Raw genomic sequence first — 16,135 nt, 5'->3', positions numbered from 1 at the left:
CATGTCGGTTTGTGTTGACTGCCATGTTCATTTTATTTATAGCCTACAGCACACTTAAACAACAGAAGCAACAGAAGTGCTTTAGAGGTAACATTGGCATCCCAGGTCTCCTAAAAACGCAGTGTCAAAAACATGAAAATCTGACTAGTGTGCTTATGTTATATTGATTAATTATTTTTGAATGTACAAATAACATTTACTTAGTGGACGATGTATTCAGAATTTGCAAAGTGAGGGAATCAGGAAATGCAAACGTGCAAACATAAATCTTTGTATACAGACAGAGACCATGTCAAAGTTTCTTTTTTTAAAAAATTGTTTTTTCTCTGTATTTCTACTGAGACTACTTCTATACAGGAAACTACTTTCAGCATGACTTTACCTAAACTGGTTCTTGAAGGCAAGTCAGTCACATGAAAACACTGCTAGGATTTGAAAATGCCATATCTCCATTTATAGCTGCTGTTTGGACGTTTATAACTCGTGTGATAAGTTACAGACGTGCAGGGAAACTGTAACGGCAACATTGTGATTCAGGACGCTTGGGTAGGCTCCATATCTTTCATAAACTGTCTTGTTAAAAGATGAATGAGTTTGCCGCCATGCCTAATAAAAAAAGAGAGGCAGGAGCAGGTAAGAGAGGCAAAGTTTACAAGGGCCAGTTGATTAGCTGACCCACTAGCGCATTAGCTCGTCAACGTCAAGGACAAACTGCAATGTTTGTCCCCCCCGAATGATAATTATCGTCACAGATTCCATGTTGGATTTATGCTCCCCTTTGAAAACGACTGAGGTCAGAGGTCAAATTTACAGCAGACCACTTACTGCTCCTGCTGTTTTCCTGCTTCTGAAAGTTCAATATTAGCTCAAAACCACCAGCTGGCTTCACCGTGTACATTAGCACTGAGTATATTTGTTCTCCCACCAATTTGTCAGAGTTATCCACACTGCTGGCTAACAGGAAGTATGGTTTGATAAACAGATAAAGAACTGACCTTGAATTTAGGTGTCAGAACAGTTTCTTTAAACAAATTTGTTCATATTTTTTCACCTAACACAGAACAAATTGCAAGCTAATTCTGAGCTCACAGGGCAAGAAAAAAAATATTTTTAACTGTTAGCAAAGATGTTGAAGAAGCATTCCCGTTAAAGGAAGCCTCTTTTTTTACACCAAAAGGTTGAAAGTGCTGATCAATCACTTCCAGCGAGTAAAGGGGTCATCCTGTTCCTTTTATCTATTTTCCCTTAGAGGAACCATTAAAGAATGAGGAAGAAAGACAGACAAGGGGGTAGAGCGAAAAGGGAGGGAGAGGTGGAAGAGGTGGAGGCATAGAAAATGCTAATCCTGTAGGACCCCCACCTCCCCTCTTCCTCGCTCCCCTGTGTCTTATCCTCTCATGCAGAACATAGAGCTTAAGGAACTGATTAAAATGTATGCTGAAATTGGAAAGTCTGAGGCATGAAAAAGTAAAGAATATTGGGGGTAAAAAATGTGCAGCTAATGAGTGGGAAGGCAAAAAAGGCTCATCGATTAATATTAATACTGACATCCTTACTGTAACTCTAGTGGCTTATTAATGAGCACAACGGCCTTCAGATTAGGAAGGAATTGGAGAAGTAAAGACTGGCGCAGAGAGAAATGAAGAGCTGCAAGAGATACTGTATGCTAGGAGGACAGAAAAAGCACGGAAAAAGGGTGATGAGAAATGAGCATGGAATAATATAGAAGGAGAGGAAGGAAAAGGAGAGAGGACCTAACGAGAACAAGAAAGCGAGATTTATCCCTTGTGGTTTCTAGTGATTAGAGAGCATTTTATCAGCGGCCAGTCACCAGAGCTTCAACCTTGAGGTGCCAGAAACAAACAAATGAGTTTTTAACCACGTTCACTTTAGATATACTACACTCTCCCCTTTGTCTCGTGCAAACACTCTCCTTCTAAAGGTGAGCGCATATTCAGTATCCACCCACTCCTGGAGTGGAGTGGATACAAAATATAAGGCCTGTGCAGCGTCATCGCTTTCTTCTATTATAGGAAGAAGGACCCAGACAAGCAGGGATCACCCCCGAAGTCAAAGCCCAGCGAACACGCACGGGGCACCTTGCATTCACGTGATCAATAACCTCACCAGATCGCTCTTTCACTCTTCACACACTTTCTGCACGCCCAGGCCTAATTTTACGCCCACGTACACACAAGCACAAATTTTTCCATTTATCCTTCATTATTCTCATGCTGTCACCTGCACTCCATTTCAGTCGGGACCTTGCTGTTTAAATTTACCTTTCTCTTTCACCTCTGTGAACCTGTCATGTTTTCCATCAGACCTGAAGCCATTAGCCACTCGCTTTCATAAAGAGACAACACACTGCGCATTCATTTTGCAACCAACCTCAAGGCAAAGCTGAGGTCACGGGAGTGCGTAGCCCTGCTAGTCTGTATTATTATAGCTTGTAATCACTGGATTAACATGTCAAAAGAAAACAAGATAAAATAAATTATTCATTACGATGTGTTGAGTGAACAATCCAGCATAAAACAGTGTATCCTGTAGCCAAAATAATGTCCAATTAATCTCTCTGTATGCAATCAGTGTGTTTTTTTCCACAGCAGTCAAGTCTTTGTGAAGACTAGGACCACTAGTCTAATACCATTCCATGTTCCCAAAATGTAAACGTAAACGTCTTCTCATATGATCTTCGTAAGAAGGCTCCATCCTGAAATCTGAGGACTGTAACATAAGATGAAGTAGCACACTATTCTGTTGTGGGTTTGAACCTTGAGCAACCTGTTGAAGAATGTCTAATCCACTTAATCCGCCACAACACGTCATAAACTGACCTAAATTATATATTGTGAAAACACTCACCTTGACACTGGGTGTCCTTCATGGCCGGTTCAAAACCAGCCATGCAGGTACAGGCTCCTACAGGAACCATCCACTCCCCATCTCCGTTGCAATAAAGCTTCAGCGGCACAGACACCTCCAAGGCATTGGGGACACAAGTTCCTGGGGCTATCACCAGCGATGTCGCTTCAGCCCCCGTTGCCGTTTCGGGAAATACGGCAAAGTTGGCGATTGTGGTGGAGCACTTCTTATAAAACACTCTGACTGAGATGAGCGACATGCAAGCACCGAGATCCTGGAAGGCCAAGTAGAAGCCAGCTTTGGACAGCGGGCCAAAACTTCTGACTTTCGTGTTTACCCGTCCAGACTCGAGCATGGAAAAACTCTCATCTGGGGCGATGGTGTCAACCTTCACATAAGGGTTCTCCATCCAGAAAGGGCTGGTAGCCGTAGCTGAATCCGAGTCAGACTCATAGTAGAAGAGGTTAAATGTTTCTTTGCAGGAACCAGGGATGTTGGGAATGCTGTTGCAGTCACGCACTGTGAATTTCATCTCCACATATACGCGCAGTACATCTTTTCGCGGGATGAAGTCGCTACGTAGCCAGTTATTTTGGTTGAGCTCACGTACATTGCAGACTTGATACGTCCGGATGGGGTTCATAGCATCGTCGTATCCACTGACCTCTTCCCACTGAAAAGAAATCAGATGAAGAACATGAAAAATTAGCAGCTGTAAATGTCTGATAGATATTGAGTTGCTGCGGGGCATCTTCCATCGAACCTAGATGAGCTACATTAAATCAAGTGGCATAAAAAGCAAGTGATTAAAGTACCAGGACACAAGTCATGAGGGAGCGAGAATTGGACTTTTTCAGTTTAGCTGTATTTCTTTTACTTCCATTCCCTTGCTTTTGCCATGATGCACCTTTCATTCCTGATTAGTGTGGCGAAAAGCCAGGCACAAGGACTGCAAATTCATCACAATTACAGGAACCTGTCACCTCCTCGCCACAGAGCCACCAAAGCATGTTTACCTCATATCTGTTTGGAAGAACCAGCCACACTGCTTCACAACCAATTACGCTTCAATTACCGAGCAATGACTGCAACGTCCTCTAATAAAAGCGGGGAAAAGGCGGCAGTTAACCTTCATGCTTTTCTGTTTTTACACTCTACATCTTTCAATGCTACTACAGTACCCAGGGGGTGAATTACTCGGGATAAAATGGGATTAAATTTTCTAAACTTTGATTACCAGCTTCATTAAATGAGTGCAAGCAAACCAGACTGTAAAAGCTTTGCTGTGAGACGCGTTAATGTTATGTCTTTTTTTCTTCTTCTTCTTTTTTTCAATCTCGAATGAGGACACCGCGATTAAATCATTTCACTTCAAACAGCAATTCCTGTGTGTATAATATATCTAAGTGTGTGCGTGTGTGTTTGCGTGCGTGTGTGCGCACGCTGAGGGATCTGCTCCCCTTTCTTTTATCAGACAAACATTTGAGTCAAAGTATTTTTAGACACGTTTAAATACAACAGTAGTTAACAGTGCTATGCAAAAGACGTGCCAGTGCTTTAGAGCATTAAATGTAGAGGGAACAGGGGAGGAAAATAATACTAGAGAAGGGAATAATGGGTGGCTGTAGCTTACAAGGTAGAGCGGGTCACCTACTAATCAGAAGGTTGGTGGTTTGATTGCCGGCTGCACCAGTCTGCATACCAAAGTATCCTTGGGCAAGATCCTGAATCCTAAGTTGCTCTGATGCATTCACTGGAGTGTGAATGTGTGAGAATGTGAGACATTGAAAAAAGTGATGTATAGATGGGGCAAGTTCTATAAAGTGCTTTGAGTGACTATATATAAACGAGTCCATTTACCAATAAGGCACAGGGCAGTCAAAAGCTAGCACACCACTTTGCATTTAGGTATTGATCATTATTAATCTCTGCTTCTACCAGACGTTTTTTCCTGCCAAAAGCTAGTTTTTCCTTCCTACTGTTGCCAAGTGCTTGCTCAGAATTTGTTTGATTTTGGGGGTTTTCTCTGTATTACTGTAGGGTCGTTACCTTGCAATATCCTCAAGCGCCTTGAGATGAGTGCTAAAACTATACACCAAATGCATAGTGCATATTTAGCGTAACTGGTGAACTCGCTACCTGAACCTGTGACATTGCTATGAGATATCTATAGTAAAATTAAATCTCTACAGTTATGTTCTTGGGGCTGGATTGTTCCTCAAAGCATTTGCCTTCCTCAACACTCGGGTAAATAGATACCGCTTTTCCTCTTCCTTCTGAGCTTGAAGCATCTTAATTAAGGCTGTGATATGGATGTGGTGGAGACAAGGCTATTCATCCAAGACCGTGGAGGCCATAAGGGACACAGGGGGAAGAATGGGTGTAGTTTGGCTGTGGCATTAAAATGATGGCCCCACAAGAGCGGGAGAGAAGGAGGAAGCGACCAGAGGGAATCGATAATCACCAGCCAGGTCAATGGAATGGCTAAAAGCATGAAGTGTCAATGGGTATTTAGTTTAGTGTAATAAATCACCCTGCGCAAAAGAGCAATGCGGCCAAGTGTTTTGTGGCTGTGCGTTTGTATAAATTTGCTCATGCGAGCTTGTCTGGCCAAGTTTGTGCTCACTCTGTGTGTTTGTTTGAGAGTATATATATATGTATAGGTGTGGGTCTGTTTGTGTATGCGTGCAGTTAGAAAGGGGTCAACCAACCCCCCGTCAGACATGCACCAGTGGGCAAACAATCTGAGAGCCTGCTTACCAAGCCTGAATGAATTAAGCATGTTGTGCAAAAAAGGGTCAAGTTTCTTGGCGTCGATTTTCAACAAGATGAATTGTTATGCAAGATTGGCGAGCCTCTCTGTTTTCTCTTTGTCCTTTCCAATCAAAGCTTTAACTTTCACCTCCAGACGGCAACGCACGGGCCTTACACATTGCACATTTTGGTGCAACAATAATTCTCAAAATCATCATTTAAAGCAGTTTTTTTTGCCAGTTTTATCATGTTTTTTCATCCTTCGACCTTGGATGAATTAAAAGAGAACATTTACTCTAAGAAACCTTCATGGCAACATGGATAAACTATTATTATTAGCTTTAGGCATTGCCTGAAATGCTGAAAGTTCCAACAAGCTCAATGCAACCAATTAGTGTGTTTTTATTTTGTTGTTTGTTTAGCCGGTTCAATAATCCCACTAAGGCTAATTTAATACTGTTCCAGCTTGTTTATGACACGTTTTGTGCAGGGAAGGTGGTCTTGTGAAGGAGACAGTCATATACCGACAATACTTATTATCTCTGTAGGCTCGCTAACTTCATATATTGTTGTCAACGTATGCTTAGGGAAAGCCCTGTGGGTATCATTCCGGGTCTGAGGAGAGCTACTCAGCGGAATTCCCCCTTCTTCTTCGCCCATCTGGTTTGGAACATAAACGGCATGATTTATAGACAAATATTCACACGTCACACATGGAGGCATAATGAATGCTGGAAATCCAAACGCATCAACCAAACTGGTGCTGAGCTGCATGCATGCATGCCTCATACAGAGATGCTACAGGCTATAAAGACAGATGCAGCCAGACTGAGAAATGCACATACCATAGCAAACAGAGACGTGAAAGAATATAAAAGAATGTGTGTAAAACACAACAACCTAGTGTTGGAGCATGTAAAGACACTTCCTTACGATTATCAGCGCTTACAAACACAGCTTCTGTGTAGCTTTATGTTTGTAGCTTCATTTGCATGTGTTTTGCAATGTTATTTAAAAAGATGGAGACGATATGATTTGTGTTTGGCATGAATGAGAGAATGTGTAGTGTTAGATTTGCTTTTTGAGGAACTGATTTTCTTGTCTCATACACTCTTTCCTTCTTGACGCACGGACATTGCTCTGGATTTTCCTGAAACCCTGTCTCTCTCTCTCTCTCTCTCTCTCTCTCTCTCTCTCTCTCTCTCTCTCTCTCTTTCTCTCTCGTCCCTTTCCCCGCAGGCTGCTTTGTTTGTCCTCTTATCCACGGCATCGGTTTCTCTTAAACACTCGTCACACACAACAAAAACAGGTTGGGTCGTTCCCACCGCAAGACTGCGAGAGCAAACAAACACGTATACAATAAAAGTCTGCGTGAAGAAAGGAACAAGGCAACACGGACGATTGATTTTGCGAGAGCGAGGGACTGAGAGTGAAAGTGAGGGAGGGAGGGAAAAAATAAAAGGAGGGAAAACGCGCACACAAACACACAAAGGGTGGAAAAATAACTCAGGGACAACAAATGCTGTCTGTGGCACATTCTGCTGCAAACACACACCCACCCAAAAAAAAAAGGGCCAAGGGGACAAATTCATCTCCACCCTTTTGGCAGGTAATGTGGGAAATCTGGATTGCAAAAGGGCAGCTACTGTATGTACATCTACTGAGAAGGAGCATCTGTTGCAGGATTGTTGGAACAGAAACAGAGAGGCATGTTTTTTAGGTTCCTAAACCATGTCTGCCTGGACCTCGTGGGAGCATCACCGCTGCATTGTAGCGTAACAGGATGAAGAGGTGTGTGTGTGTTTGGAGGGAAGGGGGAACAGAATGGGACATGCCAGGCTGTGAGAGGGTTTGTCCTCCTGATTGTTTACAGCTGAGGTGGCTAGTGTGTGTCTGGCACAGTTAATGTTTAATGGCTAGGCGAAAAGGAGCATAAGGAGGGTGGGTGACTTTGAACAGCTGGGGAAGAATCCTCTGACAAGTGTGTTGTGGTAAGAGCAAAAATATACTAAAAAAAAGGGGGCCCATCGTTCAAAACACAAGGGCCAAGTCAGAGGACCACACAAAGGCAAGGGAGGAGTGCTGGCAGTCTTTGAAGTATATCCGAGGAGGGGTCGAGGCTCTTTTTGCCTCATTGTGGAGACCACATGGGAAAGCCATGTGAGGCTGTCATGGACACTTTGTGTGAGGTAGATTTGGGTGCTGAGACATTTATCAGTGTTTAAAAGGGAACTTCATGACAACACCAATGCTTTTTTTTTTTGCATTTTTCAAGAGGAGGCAAGAGGGAGTCAATCAGGTCAGTCAGGTGAATTAGATGTCAGTGCATCATTTGTTTTGCTGCCTAAAATATTTTAATTGCATCAAATGGTAAAACATAGCGTGGAGTATTGCTCATCATTAACACAACACAATGCACACTATGCCCAGTAAACTCACCCCAGTCTCAGGATGTGCAGTCCAAGCCAGTTCTGTCGTGGCCCACTTTGTGTCCATCAACGTCTCTGAAAAACGGAAGCAGAAAGAAAACAACACAATCAAACAAGGAAGAAAAAAAGAGATCAGTAGAACTTTCAGTTGTTTTACAACAATCTCATAAAACTTGCAAAATGATCCAAGGAGCAGATACGAGGCTCTGACCAAAGCTGCTTTCAGAAAACTGTGTGAATAAAGGACACACAAGCTCACAACTAACTGAATTGATTTAGACAAAGGAGTACTTTATGTGCAAGTGAGTATGTGTGGGTGTGTGTGAGTGAATGTATTATAGATGAAACACGAGACAGACAAAGGTCCCGATAGGTGATCAGTGAGGTATTGTGTGATATTTTACTGTTGCTCCTCATTAAGCTAATTAGTCCCAATTAGGTGTTTCCCTTAAACAAAGCTCTCACTGCAAAACAGTTCCGCTTCCCACAGAACACGTGACACACAGACACACACTTGATAAGATATAGACACAGTTGTAAAACTCAAGATATACAACCCAACAGAATACTTGAATGGAGAGCAGGGGCAATAAATTTCGGTGTCACAAAAGAGGAGCTCTCGAGTGGAACAGAGGTCGGTAAACTTCAATAGGATTCGTTTTGCGTCAATACTTGAAGGCACTTCAGTTTAGAGCATTCTTAGACGTATCTATATGCCACACACGGGGGATTTCACACACAAAAACATCAACAAATGGCTTGCGCAAGTTGAGGTGGACAGAGATCTCCCCTGCAAAACCGTTTTTGCTCTCCACTTTCCACTTTCTTGTTTCTGCTGGCAGAGATGGGAGCTTTGCGAGAGCGTGGAAGGAAGACTATAAATGTCGAGTCTTTTACTACCTGGCGCTCAAGGCATGATGTGCAGCCACCGTTATTATCTCAACCGCTGTGCTGTTCTACAAGATAGTGAAAGATGATGAAACGGTGCAGCCAGCGAGTGCTTGGTCATCAAATGAAGTTTGAGATTTTCCAAGTCTTTGCAGACTTTTTTTTTTTGGCTTGCTAACTAATTGTAAATAGGTCCTAGGTATAAGTACAATACTATAACTCAAGGATTTTTACCACACATCAAGCAACTGCTACATTCAGGCAAACAAAAAGAACTTCAAGCCCCTGGTGAATTATATCTAACTTTGTCCAAGTGTTATGCTCTTACAACGGGGAAGTCCCACTCATTTTCACCCCCGCAGACTTTGACTGAAAAAGGTCTAAAACTGTCACCATGAGCCAAATCAAAGCCTTTATCATAAGTGATTCCTTTTGCTTAGCGGGTTTGCAATACTCTCAATGTGTTTCCAGTGTTAAAGCAGGGAACTCATGAACGTGGTGTTTACTAAGAGCTCCCTTTGTAACCAGATGTAGCCACATGTGAGCAACTGAGGGTCTGCTTGTGTTTTCTCAGAGAATGGGCCAGCACTCACTAGCTGCAGGACTTCCTGTGACTCATACTGTGACAGTGTGTGATTTGGGACCTGTTACTGACAGCCGTGCAGGTAGGTAAGCCGGTGAGGTGAAAATTATATATGTTTGCCGCCTGGTACTTATTATTACAAGTCGGCCTTGTGTTTGATGCGCTCGCTTGTCATTAGAGCTGGCCTCGCTGAAAATGACAGCACGGCAAAACGCAAAGATGAACGGGGAGGGAAGGAATGGGATGCGGGGATGAAGCAGAAGGGACGTGACGTGAAAGAGAGATAGATATGCAAAGTGCAAACAGACACACCTGTCCAGCCTGACTCAGTGGTAGAGACAGCAGATGATTCGAGACCGCACACTCATCGCTGAAACCCTCCTTTCTCGCTGCATCTGCATTGTTTGATCTGGCCGGGGGTTGTGTTTTGTGTGCGTGCATAACTGTGTGCTTGCAAGTCTGTGGCAGAGGACAATTGTATGTGTGTGTATTTGGTGCAAAGTCCTGCATTGTGCCCAAAGTGGAGCACCAATCCTGAGTCAATGGGCCAGAGCAAAAGTGGTGAATGACCCTGACCTAACCCGGCCGCTCCCTCTCTGTCAGTGTATGTGTGTCAGGATGTGTGTGTGTGTGTGTGTATGGGTGCCTGCCATGCTCTGTCCACTATATTGCTGTGATTTTAAATAACACACCTGGCATTACAAGCACATTGTAAGAATAAAGCCTGGACTGAAAGTCCAAGCATCTTAAAATCATCTAATACACGGACAAAAAAAATCTAATAAAGTGTGCAAAGCAGACTCGTACAGATAATAAAGGACAAGAAGGAGGCAGAAGGAACTAGATTATAGAGCGAAAGGTATTCTGTAAAGGAAACAAGCCCTGAAAGCTTAGAAGACTATAATGGCAGCACGACTTAAGGGCCCGAGTGAGACAAAAGAAAAATAAATGGAAAGAAAACCAGAAGGACAAGTCGGTTAAGAAAAAAAACAAATCTCAATTAGACTCTGAGATGATTTCTAAACACACTGAGTGCACTGGTTTGCCTGCCCTCTATGCATTTCATTTTACTCTTTCAAATCTTGTAAATTGAGATAGGGGAAAATTGAAGGGAGCAAACAAAGGAAATCAGGCAAACGAACATGCAAATTGGCTGCTGTAAATCACACACGTGGTGAGAGCGAGGCATCGATGGGTCACAAACAGAGAGGCACAGGGCTTCACTTTTCTCACACTTTCTCCTTTTTTCAATCTCTTTCTCAACCAACTCTCCCAGTTTGTTATGTTTCTTCTATTTGTCCCACTTTTCTCTCCTACTTCAACTAAAAAAATTGTTTTTTTTAAATCTCCTTCTCTTTTCTCTGCCTTCGACGCCAATATCTGCAGCCGTGCTCCTGTGTTCTTGCTGCACAGTGATGAATGTGACGTGCGCTGTTCAGGGGGGTGTTTTTCAACCCCCTGTTGCTCACAAAGACTTTTCAATTAGCGAGTCACTGTTTGAGTAACCTAAGGATTGCTTTAGTAAAGTGTTATTTATGGTAGAGGTCAAATGCACCGGGGATTATCATAAAAACCATGGGGGGAAAAAAACGGCTGTGACATTTGTTTTCTCTGTGTCCTCTGACTGTGTGAGAAAAATTGTAGGAATACAAACAGGCTTGGAGAGATCGCACTCTGGCAAATAAATGCACACACACACACACACACACGCGCACACACATGCATACAGACACGCATGCAAAGCCAAACCCCTACACTCTAATCCTGTAATGACAGGGCAGGCCTAATAACAGGGGAGGGCACTGAAGCGTTCGTCCTTATGGCCGCATCCAACGTACGAGCACGCACACGCGCACACGCATACACAGAGTTACAAGCCTCTTAAAATATTTCTTTGTTCAAACAAGCAGACTTCTTAAAAGAAAGAAAAAAGAGAAGGAGAAGAGCAGGAAAAGAGAAGAAAGGCTATTATTGAGAGGGAGGAATGCGCAGTCGTTTTCAGGGTGAAGGCTGCAGGTCACAGGGAGCACACAGGTGAGTGATTTAGCTCAGGTCTTGCTTTGAGCTTCTGAGTGTGGATGTCTTTGGTATGTGTGATTCTTCAAAATTCAGACAGCAGTCACCAAACTAATATTTTTAATGAAATGTTCTTTTCCCACCTTGACAATCAAGTCGACTAAGTTCTCTGCTATTAGTGCAAAACAAAACGGCTTCACCTCAGAAATTACCACTAACTTGTGTGTTAATGAAACGTGACAAAAGCAAGATTTTGCGTCCGGGAAAACCCATAATAACAGAAAAATAAACTCAACTCCAAACCCTAATGACTCCCTTCCCATAATCCTTTGCTCGGGGCTTCTTCAGTAGTTAATTATCTTCTCCCCACCTCTCCTCTGAGTTGCTTTTGTTGTTGTTTTTTTGTATCTTTTTTTTTGCAGTCGAAGAGACCAAGCACATGGCAACCTGGCATGGGGTAGCCACTCCATTAAAATACTATGCCGTCTGGTTGCCAAACACTTGAGCCTCTGTTTAGCCACTGAAACAGTGGAAAGTGTCAACACTGAGAGCGAGGACCCCACACTCAACTTATTAGCGCTATTAGCCTGATTGCTTTGTGCGCTATCTTTGTTGGCTCCACTTTTGTCATCCAGTGCGAGGCTGAGGCAGAGAAAGAGGAAGCGGGGCAGGAAAAAAAGGAAAGCGGGAGGAGAGATGCTATTCAAATTCAAATCGTCCGAGCAGTCTTTTTTGCCTTTGTGCGAGGCCAGAGGGCGATGATTAGGAGAAGTCCCCTCCATTTTATAGACAGACCTCCCCTTCAGCATCCCCACACCCCCACTCCCCCTGTGTGCACGCACACACACACAACACATAGACACACGCACGCACACACACACACACAGTCACGGTAATTGGTTGCTGCAACATGGACAAGCCAAGGAGTTGATTCCTCTGTGGAATTCCTGAAGGGACTCGCCTCCCATGACAACAACCCCCCCACCTCCCATTAGCACAAATACACACACAGACACACACACATACTTCATCCTACTACTGCAGTCAGTCATCACACAATGGCTGTCACAAAAGAGGTGTGTCCTGCCTGTATGCTAACAGGGAATGCTGCTGAAGCTTCATGAGTAAGTTGTCTTTACCTCTCTGTCGTTTTCTCTTATTTATTTATTAAATATAGTTTTTTCATCACTGGAAATGTTAAATCAAATTAAATCTTTGCTCTATGAATACGTGGCTGCGACCTTGCCCTCGGTTACCTTCCCTTCATCAAGGGATATCTCAAGGCTGAATACCTTTTTTGTGCATTGGGAGGGGGGGGTTGAACGTCTGTCTGCTTATCCCACCTTGTCTCCGGAGGCAATGTCTGTCAAGCATCTCTTACCTGTCGACACTTTTGTGAAAAATAAACAAAAAACAAACAGCTTTTTTTTCTTTTTGCTGTGAGATGCTTTTAGAGAGCAGAGCTGAGCAAAGTGGTTGAAATGGAAAAAGAAAGGGCTTTGATCGCAGCAAGGAGGATGCAAGCTAGCGAAGCTGAGCCAATACATAGGCCTATATGTGTGTGTGTGTGTGTGTGTGTTTTTGTGTGTGTGTGTGTGTGTGTGTGTGTGTGTGTGTGCCTGCTTCAAACTGAGGAGGGGTATAGCCTCATTCAGAAGTCTCATCTAGTTCCTGTCCTGTCAGTGGAACCGGCTTCTTTGTCTTAACCCACCCCCACCCCTCCTTCGCTGTCTTTCTCTCTCTCACTCACTCATTCCTTCTGTCCTTCTCTCATCTGTCTCCTTCCCTCTCTTCACCCCTCCCTCCCCCCTTTTACTTCTAATTACTAACCGCAGAGGATCTGACGAACAGGTAGCCCTCAGGGCAGCTGTCTACAAAACCAGGTGTGCCTTTACGGGTGGGAACACATGTTTGTCAGTACGTGTGCGTGTCTGAGTGAATAAGTGCATGTGTGTACGTCGGGCCTTAGTTTGACTCACAGAATTTCTGTTTAGCTTACTGCATAGTTGTGTGGCATTCTGACTGAGTTAATTACTACACAACCCAGTTAACTGTTAATATAACTGGTTTTCTGGGAATGCTTGAAATCCCCCTCTCCTCACCTTAACCAACCCGAGCCTGAGACCCAGCACTCGCAGGAGCTGACACTGTGCCGTGGTTTTATTGGACGGCTCTGTGTTTTGCCTGCTTTTGAATAAGTCGCAGCACCTTCATCAGCAGTACTGACAACATAATACGTACCCACTCAAACACGCACATTCACAGTTGGGGGTGAGTCATTAGCGCTTGTTTTATTGGCTGACACAAGCACTTCGGATTGCCTTCAAAATCCAATGCTGCTAAGATTTAATGGAGGTCCTTCATAGTGAGTGTATCAGCATTTCATTAGGAGAGCGACCTTGGCTTTGTTACGGCGCCTCGACCTGATCAATTATTCTTTTTATTGTTCTGAAAATATGAGTAGTCACAATAAGATCACATATCACATTACTTGGCTTTGTAGCTTATGCTTACAACTTCCATTTCCCATACTGCTTTTGTTTCATAACATCCGCTTATTGCTTTCTTCCTCTCGCTCTGCCTTACCACTGAATATAAACACTGCCTAGTCATATTCATATACTAGTGTATGGAGCAGTATATGAGCAGATACAAGCTTCCACAACACTGCAGAGGCAATAGCGCAGTTTTCAGGGTGTTTTTTATAGTGTTTTCACAGTGATGCATCCTGTGTGACACAAAACTTACTCGAATTCATCCCCTACTGAAATATTCCCGCGGAGGAGTCATTCCAGCCACTGTGGATTTACCACACGGAGATGTCTGGCCTTGTCTTTTGAAATCTGAATATAGCTCTCTGTGATTTTTCTTACTCATTATTGAAAAACAAGCATTACATCATGTACCATGCTCAGATCAGCTGAAACAGAACAGCACTTTTTACATTTACAGTTAAACTATCACGTACTTTGGCAAAAATGTCAAGAGGCAAATAGATAATTAAGGCTTCAGTAATGTTTTGTTGTAATCATCATTTTTAAGGTTTGGTGTAATATTTATCATTTACAACCTGCTCTGGAAAGGCGTGTGCTTTGTTTGCAAATGATTACTTTAAGGGCATCAGGTCTGGCTTTGTTTAAAAACCAGCAGGAAATGGGCGCAAAACCAGATTTCTGTAGAAATGATTGGTGTTTACATCACCCAACATGGAAACTATTGCCTCAAACTTTACCATAGATGAAGTAATTTTTTTGCTTACAGCCCTTCCTGGAAATTAAGCGCCCCACTCTCCTTCTAGATTTTACAACATTTTGTATTTAACTCTAAAACTTTAAAAAAAAAAACTCAAATACGATTAAAAATCAAATGCTGACAATTAACAGTGTTTAAGCAGAGCCCTCTAGTCCTGAATTAGATGGCTGAATGAATGCGAGCACTGGGTGAACTGCGCAGCGTGTGCCTCTGCGTGAGACGCTTAGATGCCATCATCAGATTTCCTGGCAAATGACTCAGCCGGCTGCAACTTAAAAATACAAGTAAGCGAGTAGCAGGTTTGCTTTTACCTTAAAGGCGTGCATATGGAAATGTGGCTCTCCTGATCAAACTCTGTGGGCATTTGGATGTGCGCTTTTCGTTGTGTTTATGCGAGTGAGGCCGCTGGAGCGGAGTAATTTGTCTTTTTGCATGTATGATGGAGTGTGCGTGCGTCGCTACAGCTGTTGATTTCATTTAGTGTTTACCCCACACTCCCTCTAAGGGGGCAGCAATACCTGGTATACGATTTGTATTCAAAACGCTATATAGCACAACTGCAACCCGAATTAGATTGATTTACTAGACTGTAAAACAAATACACTGCATACTCGTGTGCATGAACACGAGTAGCAACGCATGTCAAACTTCTATAAAAAGACTTCTTTTGATACAGATACAGATCTTCTAGCATGTGCACCTCAATTATCTTTCACTTATTTTTAAACTTTTACAGTGTAATACACAGATTTTTTTCACCAAGGCTTCCTGTTTGCAAAAGGGTTCAAAGTCTTGCTCAAGGGCACCTTGGCAGCTGTTGTGCAGTTCTGCAAACAGTACAGCATAAAATCATTATTTTACAAATAATTTAACACAATATTTTGAATTGTATTATACATATATATATATATGTATATATATATATATGTAGATATTGGGTGCAACGATACACAAAATTCACGGTTCGGTTCGATACTTTGGTGTCACGGTTCGATATTTTTTCGATACAAAAAATTTCATGCCTTTTTAATTTGTCATTTATTAAAATTATAAATATATATTTTAACTCAAAAGTACAGTTTTTAAATTTAATGTTGCTGAAACAACAAAGTAATAAAAAAAATAAATCTATCTGATCGAGAAATCACTCATCTTTGGAAAAGAGAGTTTATTACAGAGAAATGGCTCTTTCCAAAATAAAAGCTATACTATACGCTTCTTCTGGGCTATATTCTCAGCAGCATATTAAACATATCAGGTCCCCATAAGGAGAATCATGTGCTAACGGCTGTCTAAATGACTCGGGTAAAGTTTGTAGCATGCGTGCTTGTTGTTTTTGTCTGCT

The 16,135-nt window shown here is 42.6% G+C and overlaps 1 protein-coding gene across 8 annotated transcripts in view; it reads right to left on the bottom strand.

The window, feature by feature from the left end:
• LOC102290173 (ephrin type-B receptor 3) overlaps nt 1-16,135 on the bottom strand; it is a 57,685-nt gene that overhangs the window by 21,180 nt on the left and 20,370 nt on the right. For all 8 annotated transcript variants that reach the window (XM_014333187.2, XM_014333182.2, XM_014333181.2 and 5 more), the window contains exons 2-3: nt 8,062-8,126; nt 2,869-3,541 (exon numbers count right to left, since the gene is read on the bottom strand). In XM_014333187.2, coding sequence (XP_014188673.1) covers nt 2,869-3,541; nt 8,062-8,126 — 738 coding nt within the window. The remainder of the gene's footprint in view (nt 1-2,868; nt 3,542-8,061; nt 8,127-16,135) is intronic.

Source organism: Haplochromis burtoni, unplaced genomic scaffold (genome assembly GCF_018398535.1).
Source record: "Haplochromis burtoni strain Fernald_Lab_line unplaced genomic scaffold, NCSU_Asbu1 Contig_5, whole genome shotgun sequence".
Lineage (NCBI taxonomy): Eukaryota > Metazoa > Chordata > Actinopteri > Cichliformes > Cichlidae > Haplochromis > Haplochromis burtoni.
The sequence above is the reverse complement of the archived record's forward strand: the minus strand, read 5'-3'. Positions and strand labels throughout refer to the sequence as shown.